Raw genomic sequence first — 14,133 nt, forward strand, 5'->3', positions numbered from 1 at the left:
ATCATTATATGCTCTTGCATAGTATTTTATATCACGATTAAATCTGCTCAATTATATCGCAAAAGAGATAGTTTGGCTTGTTTTTGCCCATATGGTTGATCCATCAATCTGCAGGATAAACAAAAGCTTTAGATTGACGTTTTCCACCTCATAAAAACAGATTGTTGTATTTTATCAAGCGCTTACCTGGAAAATCTTTTCAGATCTTGGCTATTTGAGAAAATGCCAAACCAGGGCTATTAAGAGGACTGGAAGATAAAAAGCACCATCGTACAGACATTGCTCATTTATTTCCTCGTGCCACAGGCATCACAGTCCAAAACCAGTGACATTAGCCGTGCTTTTTCAGGAGGAAGGATGGTTTCTTTGACAATGAGGGGTACACTCGCCAATCATGGGTGTCTGTGAGCGCATGTGTGCAGCAATTTAGCTTGAGCAGAATTACAGAAAGATCCAGCTTCATGTTTTCTCAAAGCCAGAGGCAAACGGTCACAAGTGAATTTGCGGAAATTGCGACAAAAGTGGGAAAGATACGCTAGTGCATGCTCTGGTTTATTCTTAATAATACTAATAGGTGTTGTCTGAAAGCCATCAACAGTTGTCCTGTATTTAACCGTCTTGTTCATGCAATAAGTGAAACTTTGCCTCACGTTGTTCTAATGCAGTTTACTGAACTGAAAAGTGGGTTTGTTCTATAAAACGCAGCACAGTGGTGACACAATACCACCAGACAACCAGGCAGGGTGACATTAAATGTCTATGAAAGCCAATAGCATTATGTACAGCAGAAATTGCATCCAGCACACATTCCTGCATGACCCAAGGCCCTGTGTACTCTCGTTCTCTCCTTTTTCTCCATTGTTCTTGTCTCTGTTTTTAGCATGCAGGGGTTTCACATCTCTGGTTAAGTCACTGCGCCTGTCTTCTTTTCTGCTCCTTTTGTGATATGGATGAGAAGTTGTTTGGAAGCCAGCGAGTGAGCAGGGTTACTCAGAGTTGTGCCTTGTTTACTGCAATCTTAGGTTTCACTGCTGTGCAGAAGGAGCACCCGAGACACCATGACTAAGCAGATGGCTCACCTTAGATGAGTTATTTTTTCCCCATAACTGAGTGAACCCAAAACTAGGCATTCAATTCATTCAGATTTCTTATGTGGTGCTGAAATCCAAGATCAGTCCCTCCAGGACTCCAGGCTGATGTCAGCGATATGATCCAATTTTTCATTTAAAAACTTTAAAATTATTTAAAGCTAATTAACTGTTATACTCGAACTCTTAACATTTCATCAAGGGCTTGTTGTTGACATTTGCTAGCTAAACATTAATAGCTAAGCTAGCTAATAGTGCCATGAAATATGGTATAAAGTAAAGCTAGCTGGTTGGTGTTACAACCTGCTCGTACCAGAGGTGTTTTCATTGCGCTAGTTAAACAGAAGTCGCTAAATAGCTAACTGGCTTTCTTCCCTACAACCAGTCTATAAAATAAAGTCGGATAGTAAATAAGCTAACAAGATGCTCTCACGAGGCTAATGTTACTGCATATTAACATAAAAAAACTACTTTAGGTTCGCAATTGCTAGTCAGTGAGTGACGGCTGGGGATATCAGACCGTTTTGACATGGTTGAGACATTTGGCAGGTCCCATGAAGAAAATAACTTTTTTGTTAGTAAAACATAATTTATTTACTAAAAAAAAAAAGAGATAAGGTTAAGGATATATTTAGCAGCAGGTATAGCATTAATTAGCTGCTTTAATAATGTCAATGATGAGAGTGTGTGTGTGTGTGTGTTAGTCTAGGAGTGTGACCTGTAGTAATTAAGTAGGCAAAAAGTGAAAAATTTAGGTCTTAGGCTTGTGGTGTGAATGTAACCCTGGAATCGAAGCAGCTTGTGTGGATTTTTTTTTATCGCTACAGGAATAAAGATTCAAACTGCAAACCATCATGAAAGATGGAATCAACCCAAGACCCGTTATTTATCCCATCTCAATAACCAGCATGACACAATCCCACTGATCAGCTCACGCCTGTCTTTGCCACTCAGAGTAATTGAGCCGTGTTCCTTTCGGGCTAAATCAATCTCCAGTCGTTGCATAATATTTTGAGAGCTGCAGCCAAAGCTCAAATAATCACCTCCTTGTCAACTGGTCTGTGCAAGCCTCGCTCTCTTGTACTGCTGCCCAGAGAGCCGAGCCGCGGCTGTTTACAGTGAACGTCGTACCAGGTGGTGATACTGATGACACAAAGCGATATGATGGTGCAATGTTTTTCCCAATGATAAACAACATCTGCGACATGATGCCGACGTTCTCTCTCCATAACATTTTAACTTTTACATATTCACCGTGTACATGACTGTTATTGGGTTTCATCTTTATTAATGTAACAGGTGCTTGCTTGTTAGAACAGGAAGAAAGGCATCTTGGCAGATAAAAGCTACAACACGTAAGAGGACCCAAAATATTTCATTCTGTCTGAGGCAGGAATAAATTATACAGGACATGGAGTGTGCCGTCTTTTTTCAAAAACAAAAAAAAAAATAAAGTTAGGCATCCTTGAGGTTTCTGCCACCCGATTGAAGGTGATGCCAATGAATAATGCATGGCAGAGAGGGAACTCTTGTCTTGAGCTTTTTGTAGAGCAGCAGAGTGCTCGCACATGCTTAACCTCGTTGATCTGACGACTAGCAAATGGAAGCGGAAGAAAACAAGAACGTAAGAAACTGGTGGGGGAAAAAACAGCGCTATATTCGGATATGGAAAGCGTCTGTGTTATTAGGTACAAAGCAGAAGGGGAAAAAAGTTAGCAAGCTTAAACATGACAGTTAAAGAAATAGTTTGCTCAAAAATGTAATTTAAATGTAGATAATAAAGTGAAGATATGTTTGGGTTCTGTAGTTTGCTCATTTTTTTTTATTTATTTATTTATTTATTTATTTATTTATTTAGCCTTCAAGTTACAAATTGTTACTAACAATTAACGGAAGCTTCGAACTTCTAGTCGTTTAATGTCTAAACCGCACACACACTGATCCGAATTTCTGATGCGGTCTTCGACAATAGAACACTTTCATTTACAGAGCTAAAAACCTGTAGTTTGTATTTATATTTTTAGATTAATTTCTTCCTCAGTATGCAGGTGCTGATCGACTTGTACACTCGAACGTATACACTCACTGAAAACCTGTACATCTCATTTAAAAAAAATAAAATAAAAATGGTGCTTTCAGCAAATCATGTGGCAGAAACACAATGCAAAAATCACGTCCCATTTTGAGCTCCATTGTATCCTCAAGCCCGATGTGCTCTTCTTCTGCTCTTGTAGCTTATCTGCTTCAAAGTGCAACATGATGTGCGTTTTTAGATGCTTTTCACCTCATCAAGGTTGATCCATAAAGACAAATCAATCCAGTCTGGCTGTTTTCCTCAGACAAAGCATTCTCTCCTACAGAACTCCCACAGAGAACTGCTGTACATTTTGTGTTTGTGGTGTTTGTTTGTTTATTTATAAATTTATGCCCAGACTACACCTTTTTAATCCTGAGGTGTTCCTCTCTTTTAAGTCTACTTTTTTTCCCCCCGCTGTCCATTATCTTCCACAGCTGTTGCTGCAGGCATCCCAAGCTGCCCAATCAACAGGCTAATCGTTAAGCACAGGCTTGAAATATTTGCAAACAAGTGACCTAGAAATAAGATCTGGTGAGAGAGAACCCCATTAATAATCTTAAACGCTCCAATATTGGAAAATGTACCGATCATAGCGAGCGCCTGCTAGTCCGGAGGTTAATGGCAGAAGCCGCCTCATAATGGCTGTAGGCGAAAGAGGCATTAGCAGAGAATCCTATCCTCAAGCTGAAGCGACTCTAGGTATAAATTGTGGGTTAGTAGGGGAAACGCATCTCTGGCGCTCTCGTTCTCTTTCTCTCTTTTTTTTTTTCTCTCTCTTCCAGGTAGCACAATTAGGAGAGAGCTACGTTAAGCCCAGGTCCTGACAGAGCTCTTGTGTTTTCTGCCTGTTGACTCTACTGAAAAGAGGCTTTGCGGCTATAATGAAAGGAGTGTTGTGTCACTCCCGTGGACAACATAGCTGAGCTTTGTTCAACACAGCAATTTCCCCAATACACCTTCACTGTCTTGTTCTGAAGAGGCCTTTCTTATAGGAGATGCACCAGGGCAGCACCGCTTCCTTTAACTCCCAGCAAATGACATAATGAGACAGACAGACAGACAGTCAGACAGACTTCTCTGAAAAACAGGCCATGTCTTATTGATAACCTCCTCCACGCACTGTAAAACCTCCTCCTTATTCACCATCCATTGATAATTGGATGTGTCTGCGTCGCTGTTTCTCAGCCTGGTGCCTTGAATAACATCCTCTTCAAGGCTTTGATATCGTGCCATTTCTTCTTTTACTCACACAATGTAACATACAGCCTATAAAAACGTTGCCTATCCTTATCTGTCACCCAGCGTACAAGCGAGCCGTGAGTATATTAATGTGTGTGTGTGCGTTCTGAATAAGAGCTCTGGCTGTGTCATAACAAAGACGCCGTCTCTCTTTTTTATTTATTTTTTTTCTTCTCTCCCCCCTGCTTCCGTTCTCGCTGCTACTCAGTTATGCTCAGCACGCGTCTGCAGCCTGTGCGAGTGTGGCTGGAATTCATATGAACGTCGCGCCGCGGGGACAGCGGCCTGAGTCATTGATATGTGCGAGGCGGCGCACTAATAAACAACCAGCACCGCTGAGTCTTGCCTAGCCGTTTGATACGTTTTTACTGGGGGAGGGCTGAGAAAAGGGGGGAAAGGAGAAGGATCGCGAGACAAAGGATGGACAGAAAGGCAGGGACGGTAGACGCTGAAAACCCATCAGTCATAATATTTCATTTGTCAGTCAAAGGATTCCTTTATGTCTGATGTGACTTTTATCATCACATGTTCTTAAAAGCGCACACACTATGAATCTAATCAATGTGTTGCATTACAGGTTTATATGTAGTGCTGGGTAAAGTGCTCCTATATTATGTTGTGTGTCTGACAACAGATTTGTCGGAGCATTTAAAATATGCGGACCGCATGACGAGCTCACTTTGCACAGGAAATATTTCCAAAGGTGAATTGAAATAGCTTTTGTACTTATGCTGCTATTAAACCAGTATTATTATTAGTAGTAGTATTAGTATTATTATTATTTACACAGCACTTTTCAATTCACAAATCTGATTGCTCCAAATCTGATTGTTAGTTTATCAGATACATTATCGTTTGTGTAGCAACAGCTAATTCACAGGTACTTGGATGGTAGATGTAAATAACCATACTAATAAAAAACGGATTTAAAAAGCGACAGTTTTGTTTTTGTTTTTTACAAAGAAAAAAAACCTTGATATGATGATGTTTTCTGTAAGATGACGTTTATGTAACAAATTCGGAAAGTGTCTCTAGTGTCAACGCTATGTAACTGTTTTCAAGATGAAAGACTTTGTGCTTTGTGCTTTCTCAGTAACATGACAAGGTGCTGCTGTTTTTTGAACTTCTTAGGGAAAAAAAAAAAGAAAAGATGCCATTTATTGCTGCATTAATATTAGATATGAAGTAACTAACTTCTTTTCATTTAACCTTAAATGTCTAAGTACAATATGTCGTTCAGAATTCATTTTAAAAATGAATCACTGGCGAACAGCACAGTCTGAAATGATGTAATTATTTATCTATTTAAATTTTTCTTTGAAATAATTCTGAAACATTAGAGACAAATGAATCAGCTGTGCAAGAAAAGTCAGCTGTATATCACCTACAAGGTATTTATATGCCGTAAACTATTTTTTCATCTTTCAGCAAATACATATGTATTTTATAGTGGGGGGGTGTTTCCATCAGTTCTAATTATATGTGTAGTTTTTTTTTTTTTTTTTTTTTACTTATATACAGTATATAGCATATGTTTACTTCCCAGTTAATTTAATCTATATTCCAGTTAACAATACTGATGTTATAGATCGTAAAACGCTCAGAGGAATCATTAAATTATTTTATGATTTGCTTTGAATATCCTGACATGAATCCTTTCCCAAATTCTCCAAATCAGCTTTTTCCGTTTGGACGAATCACACCATCTACATGATACCAAAGCGGTCATAAAGCCATAAACTGTATTATAGCAGTGCTTTGTATCATGTGCACTGATTAAGTGCAAGGCACATCCTAAGTGCAGTATGATGCAATATATTCAAGAATGATATTTTATCTACATCATGCTTCCGCAATCTTGTTGTAAACATAGCGATAGCAGGCCTCATAAACATTGTAATTGTAGGGTAAATTCAGTCGTAGCACTGGTGCTGGTGTTTTGTTGTTGTTGGATTTTTTTTGTCCTTTTTTCTTTCTTCTCTCCACCATCTGATTCACTTTTGACTGCCTCATTCACTCCTAATGTGGTGGAAAGGACTGGGGACTCACTGGTCCTCTCTAGCACGACTGTGGAAAATAAAACCAAGCTGCTGCAAAGTTAGTGAAGCTAGCTGGAGGAGCGAGGCGTAAACACCGCGATGAAACTTTATCATGTTTATTTTTAACATTATTGCCATTTATGACTTTATATAAACTCAAAAAGTAAAAACTACGGATCGGGGCACTTGACCTTTAACGTTCAACATTCCTGCTCTGTATCAGTTGTTGTTGTATCTCTGCACAACAGAGAAAAGAGATCTGAGCAAAATCTCAGATGTCACTCGGACACAATATGGATCACAATAATTAGGATTACTAAAGAACTACAAGCAAAACAGAATTGCTGATTTATTTATAAAAAATGCTTTAATTTAATGTGGACAAACAAATGGGAATGTAATTTACTTTTCTGTCATTATCTTTTATGGTTTTACACATTCAGTATAAAACTTTATCATATAATGCTTCGAGTTTCCTTGTTTTTTTTTTATTTTATGATTTTTTTTTTTTGTTATGTACAGAATAAAATATAATGGGGCATGCTGTTATAAAAGACAAAAAGGAAAGGAGTTTCTGAAGATAATTATTTCCCTTACACAACAACCTTTAGCATAACACCAACCTATTTCTTTATTGGAGAATGACTTGTCATATTTATATCTATTTATTGTTACATTTTGCACAAGAAGTCACTTCCTCTTATCACTTACATTACAGCAACTATAACATTTAGTCATTGGAAATGGGGAAAAAAAACACAAAACAAAACAACTTGCAGTGAAAGTGATGCTGCTGAGAAACCACAAAACGTGTCTTCCTGCATCGCGATACTTTATTTCTGACCGTTACACTCGCAGACTCCTTTTCCTTCCATAGCAAGCTAAACAAATGCTCCTCATAGAAGACTCCATCATATCAACAATAAGAACTTTTTGTTTTCCGGTTACGTAAAATGTCCAAAAGAAAGTTATTTATGTGCATTATAAGTATAAACCTGAACTCCTGTTAGAACCTTCTAACCAATAAGAATCAGGAATCTAAAAGCGTATTAATTAATATATTGCAGTATCTCTGACAAGCACACGTCATCATGATATGGAGGTTATTATTTCCCAGTATATAGTGTACCTTTTGCAGGTGCCCGGGGTTCATAAGTTGTTATTCTACTGGTTTTTGATTATTTTTCTTCTTTATCATTTTCATGCATACTTTGTTGATTGGAGAGGTCAGTGGAGCGGTCATCTTCAAGAGGGTGTCTATAGAAAAGTCAATTAGCATTAATCATCATTATGGTAATGTTTTGGCAGCATGGTGTCAACACCTGACTGAGATCTCTATTAAGAGCCAAAAACACGATGAACTGACAGATTGCTCCCTCTCTCACAACACCCTCATACTCCCACCCTCTGCTCTCTCTCTCTCTCTCTCTCTCTCTCTCTCTCTCTCTCTCTCTCTCTCTCTCTCTTTCTCTCACTCTCTCTCTGTGGCACTCTCTGCATTGTTAGGCCTCTCTTAACAAATACCATAATCCGACTGCACACACAGAGCTGCATGCTTTTTAAAAGGCATGAGTGGGATCTAGCAAAGGCTGTTGAATGGGAGGTCTGGCAGCCTGCACGCTGCGGATTTTGCCGTTCTCATGCGCTGCCTTTTTGCCCCACTTGCCCATACCCCTGACCAACCCCCTCGGCCCATACGACCATAAATGTTCCCCCGCATCGTCATTGCATAGACATGGCCTAAATGAATTAGGTTAAAAGGCAACTCACAATTGCCATCAAAATTTTTTTATAAAATATCAGCTCACATGCAAATTTTCCCTTAATTGGTTGTGTTTAACAAATTAAGCTATTTATTGACAAAACAGTTCAGATATTCCACAAACTACATATTATATTTTGAAATAAACGTGTATATAAAGGTTTAATTACAGTCAGTTGAAATGCCATAACCACTAATTTATTTCCTAATTATTCAATAGTTATCAGTATTAATGTGTCGCTTGTGCTTTGCTACAAACTGAAAACAAACTAAAAATCAACATTATTAACAGTTTCTTTCATTTTTGCATATAATTATAGTATATTTATCTCATCCCTAGATGTAAATGTTGTAAAAGTTGTTAAGCTCAGAATCATTATCCAGTGTTTTAAGAGAAGAATTTTAGTTGTCAGGATCAGTTAGGGACAAAGGACGAGGCAAAGCATGATAGACGATGGACAATGGAGCATGGTTTATAGTTGCTTAGAGATACAGCTTTGTCTCCCTCAGTTAATTTTTGTTAGGGTGTTTTGGTCCTTTTTTGAGGCACCATTTTATTGAGGGGAGGCGAAGTCATTCGGTCCCATCTGATACTTAATGGGGTGTTTCCGACCGGTTGGTGTTTGTGCGTGGCTTGCGGAGCAGCAGAATAGCCAAGCAACTCCAACAGCACCATCCTGCTGGGAGGAAGCGAGCAGGCCCTCATGACAGGGAGCTCCCAGGAATGATGGACAGTGCAGGGTCTACTCCAGAGTGAGAAAGTTCAGATTTATATGGGCCAAGCTGCAACAACTCAATAACACAGCCCCCGTAATCTACTCGGGTTTCAAACACGGCCCTGATTTACGAGCCAACACGCCACGCCGCCTCTGAAATGAGGTGTTCAGCATATGTTTTGTTGACATAAATTTGAAATTTATTGCAGTTGTCAAAACTCGCTGTCGGACAAAGTCGCTTATTAACTGAGTAAATGGCTTGAGAGAGTTTTATATCGGCTTCCTTAATGACTACAGTCGGTCTGTTTTCAAGCACTCGTCGTTCTGCTCGCCATCTCTTTATCTAGCAAGAACACACACACATACATAAGCAAGCTATCTACAGTTTCTGTAGCAAATTAAAAGCACAGCTGGTTGAGAGACCTGAGGGGAAATGGAGCTGCTACAGTTCACACATACGAAAGAGTGTGTCTGTGTGTGTGTGTGTGTCTGTGTGGTGTGTGTGTCTGTGTGGTGTGTGTGTCTGTGTGGTGTGTGTGTCTGTGTGGTGTGTGTGTGTCTGTGTGGTGTGTGTGTCTTTGTGTGTTGGGGGGGGGGTGTATACAAGTAAAACGGAAAATACAAGTAGTATTGGGTAAAGTTCACAGGCCTTAACTCTATTCTTTTTTCATTCCACCTTCATCTCCAGGTCAAGAGGGTCATCCTAACTTAAAGTTAGAGTACACTTGATGAATCTTATTAACAGGCAGATCATTTAAACTGGATATTGGTAAAGATCTGCTAAATTTCATTACAATTTTCTTGTCCATCTCCTCATTTGGTTGCTCTGGTCTTGGTCAGTTCTCAGATAAAACATGGGCCCTGCAGCAGGATGCACTTTCTGAATTAAAGTAAGGACCATAAAGTAAGTCTTTGTGGATTGTACAGTACACTCAGGCTGCACATCCTTGCACCCAAAGGTGCTCGGACCCATGGCTTTTCCCAGCCCCCCCTTCACGGGTTTTTGTGTGCAGCACTCGTTCACTCGCCCGCCTGCCTTTTGAAGTGCCCTTTATCCCGGGAGGCGTTTACAGGCCTTTTTAATTACTTACAGCTTGCCAAAGGGCTCTGCTGCTTCATTCTTTCCTTTGTTTGTCGGGTCTCCACAATCCCCATCCAGAAGACAGCCATCAGGATTTTTGGACGCGTTACAGATTTTTTCCCCTTTCATTCTTTTGTTTATTTACCGCATTTTTCCCTTTCTCTCTACTCAGTGCCCAGAACCGTTTTTCATTCATTTTTTTTTTTTTTGCCACATCCTTTAGAAATTTAGGCACTAAGCTCATAATGCCAAAACACCAGCATTACAAAAAAATAATTGCACCCCCTTTTTGCTGATCACTTTTTTGAAGCATGACCAACCAGTATAATCAGCTTTCAGCAGCTCTGTTTGTGTCTGTGATTCTTACTCCTCATCCTATACCCTCTTTATATAAAATATTTGATATTACCTTACTGTCTAACAGTGGTACTAATCTACTGTCTATTGTATTCTTTCTAGTGAACCAACAGCTGTGAGCTTTTGTGTTAAAAAGATAATAATAAAAAAGCCTCCATTTTACTCTAATAATCCATGTTGTAGCTATGTGTTGCAAAATTCTCTCAGAATAAATAGAAACAGGAGAAGATGCCTGTCTTTTGGTTCTTGTTAAACACGTATACTTTTGGCAGCGAGGTGCAAACAATGAGCTAATTACTACTCTGGAAACAATTACCACGTGCTGTAAGTATGCTAATAAAAACTAATTCGGCTCACCACTTGTAACGCATCACCAGCGTTCTTACTTTGTGCAGCCTGTTGCTCCACTGCAGCTCACTTAAGCAAAGGCATCCATAAAACAATAAGCCCAATAAACCAGTTTAACCTGACAAAGCTCAATATCATATCATTTATGGGAAGTCACTTGTTTTTTAACTAAAGTTGGGTAATCCTTCAGTGTTGACTCTTGCTTGGCTTATCTGTGTGAGGATGCAATGGGTCTGATGATTAGCTCGGTTAAAGATTCAGATACGCCGTTCTTTGTTGTCTTCGCTGAGAAAGTCACACAAACGGACCTTCACTGGTTCAGGCTAATCCTCACACAGGTCAAATGGTCAATCCGGTATGCTAATTGCTGCAATCGTAATTACCTTTAAACACTTAGATATATTGGCAGGTGTCTAGTGGTGTTGGATCTGCTCTCTGCCTGGATTAACTCTGCAACATAGTGCTGAGAAAACAAGAACCAAATCGTTTTATCACCTCACTGAGGCGATCTGATTGGTCGTTTCTGAAAGCACAGGGACATAAAATACAAAATAGACTTTGTTAGATTTAACAATACTGATACTGTCTGTCTGTATTGGCATTGATACATGTCAAAAAAAGTGTACTGCTTTCAAATTTATGCCCTATTTGGGGCACACCCTTATCCAGAGTTGCAAAAGTTTACCGTCTAAAACATATCCTAATGCTAGCTTGATCGCGCAGGGTCTAGAGAGATTGAGAGGCTAAGTACCAGGAGTCTAAGTACAATAAAAGTAGTATTGGATTAAATGTTACATATTTTCCTTTGACATTTTATTTCATGATATTCTGCTTGTCTTGTCCCATCACTTTTACTGTCAGCATCAGTCATATGTAAAGATTTTGTATACTTTAAGATCTCTATTCATATGCAATATTTTAATGATCTGGACCTATTTAATGCTTGGGAAGTTTTCACCAGTCACAGGGCAGAAGGCAGGAAGTCATAGGTGAAAAATGATACAACGTCCGTCTTGAAGGTAAAAGTAAATATTGAACTTGTGAAGAATTTTTCAAGGATGGATTTTGTCAGAATTAAATTCCTATATTTCTGTCTTTCAGATCAGCCTATTTTTATATGATGTTTAAGTCAAAATGGTAAAAATGTTATCACTGGTTTATTTATTAACTGTTTGAACAGTTTACTCACTGTATTTACCGGAAACGTAGAGTCCTCATATTACTTCACCTCTCCGTTTCATAAAGTTAAACTGTGTACAGAGCGATCACCTAGGCTTGTACTGAGGCGAGTGTATAGCTTTTTCACAGCCACATGACCACTAATCCACTAAAATACAGACTTCCCCCATCAATACATCCATATGTATATAAATTCAATCTAAAGAGGATGGTACTTTATTAGAAAATCAGCCATCCCTGTAGTTTAGTAAATCCACAATCTCGGCTTAAAGGCCATCTATATGTTTCTGTACATATAAAGAGCTCCTTCATTCACTCTGAAGGTCTACATTAATGAACAATGGCACTCGAGCCTTATATGCCGTGAGTTGAGGAAATGACTCCCTCCATCTTTTGCTTGGGGAAAAACATGGACATAGTCATAAAATGAGTGTTCAATGTTATCTGGCATTATGTGGAGCAGCATTTTGTCTTTCTCTGTGTTCTGTCAATGCAAGGTCTTGCTTGAATTACACAAATACATCACACAGAACTTTTCATTTTAATGGTGTAGTGCTCATAAGAGTTAAAAAAAAAAAAATCTCGCTAGCCGTGCCTCAGATGGCAGGATTTGGAGAAATTCGTAGAGAAAAAAATAATTTTAACGTTTATTTGCAGCTCCGAGATCTGTCACGATCAGGGACGCTTCTAGGCCTTTTTTAGGGTGGCTCCAGCTCCCCTGTCTGTGATCTCAGCCACCCTAAAACTAAAAACATAATTTTTACTTTCATAAATAAACAAGAAAAATCATGTTAAAATGAAGGACATGGGAAAGAAAATTATTTATTAGTTTGATCCAGTATAGATTTTTTTTTTACTTTGCTTTTACGCACGTGCGTTGTAGTCTTTCAATATTGCGTCTTCAGCTGTCTGCTTTATTTGAATGGAGAAGCACAGGTACTCGCAGCGTGCACGTGCAGTGAGAGCTGGAGGCATTTATCTACAACGTTAATCGACGGAAAGCCGCAAAGACGGCAACCAAAAGCAGTGAAATGTCACTATTCTTATTACCAGAGTTGTAGCACAAACAAAATATTAATGCAAACAATCCATTCAATACTAAATAAAAATAACATTTATTGATTTGATCTTTGTCTTTTTTTTTTTTTAAATATTTTTCATTAATGACTGCATTCATTGGACACACTGTTTGTAGAGAATGCACACATACATGAACTGATTTGATTCAAGACTGGTATCATTACATCATGCATAAAATTTTGGTATCCACTTTTTGCCATCTAATAAAACCATAACTTTTGGCATACTATGTAGTCATATAATATATAATATAAAAACTCTTCTTGTTTTTAATTCTCACTCGCTAATACCCCTAAAGATGAAATCCTAGAACCGCCCCTGGTCACGTTGAACAGTTTTGTCAGTGTTCAAACCGGTAATTTAATCTATACACTTTAAAAAAATAAATAAATAAATAAATAAATAAATAAATAAAACTGCATAAATCTGGAGTAAGAGTTCCCTTTGGGGAAACCCACACAGGTTCAAAATTTAGCCTTTTTTTTTTTTTTTTTTTTTTTTTTTAAATAAGTAGAGAGAAAAAGTAGAATCTAAGTAGAATGTAATTAGGAGTTTAGAACTCCTCACAGAACCTTTTAAGGGTTCTTTGGATAAGAGTGTAGACTACTGTGCTTTGGTTATAGTGCCTATAGTAGCCATTTGAATGTATTATTGGAGGTCAGAATTACAAATAAATTAAAAATGGTTCCCTGACAGGTTTTTCTGATTGGGTAATGGACGATCTTATTTTTCCATATATTTTTTTGAAAAGACAAACCCTTTAAAGAACCCTTTAAGGTTTAAAGTAGATAGGCTTTTGTTTCTCTATCTCACAATGGCTAATAATTTACTGCTCCCATTCATGGCACCATTTTGTCACCGACTTGCCTGGGTTCCTCTTGTCTCATTTGCGCGGTGAAATTACACTGTTCTGTCTTTACCGCATAGCGCCCTAATCAAATCATGTACATTGTGTACTTGCGGGTGTTGCACGCCGTGTCTTTATGTGAGTTAAATAAACGCTGCTGACAGTGAAGCCGTCGCTGATGTTGTTTTGCCTTGCCTCTCTCCACAGGAAGCTGCACAGTGGAATGAAGACCTACGGCTGTGAGCTGTGCGGCAAGCGCTTCCTAGACAGCCTACGCCTGAGGATGCACTTGCTGTCTCACTCAGGTAACACTCACCCGC

The 14,133-nt window shown here is 38.7% G+C and overlaps 1 protein-coding gene across 2 annotated transcripts in view; it reads left to right on the forward strand.

The window, feature by feature from the left end:
• Positions 1–14,133, forward strand: part of zbtb16a (zinc finger and BTB domain containing 16a) — a 96,845-nt gene that overhangs the window by 29,434 nt on the left and 53,278 nt on the right. For both annotated transcript variants that reach the window (XM_027134115.2, XM_027134116.2), the window contains exon 3: positions 14,021–14,118. In XM_027134115.2, the coding sequence (XP_026989916.1) occupies positions 14,021–14,118 (98 nt within the window). The remainder of the gene's footprint in view (positions 1–14,020; positions 14,119–14,133) is intronic.

This window comes from Tachysurus fulvidraco, chromosome 21 (assembly GCF_022655615.1).
Source record: "Tachysurus fulvidraco isolate hzauxx_2018 chromosome 21, HZAU_PFXX_2.0, whole genome shotgun sequence".
Lineage (NCBI taxonomy): Eukaryota > Metazoa > Chordata > Actinopteri > Siluriformes > Bagridae > Tachysurus > Tachysurus fulvidraco.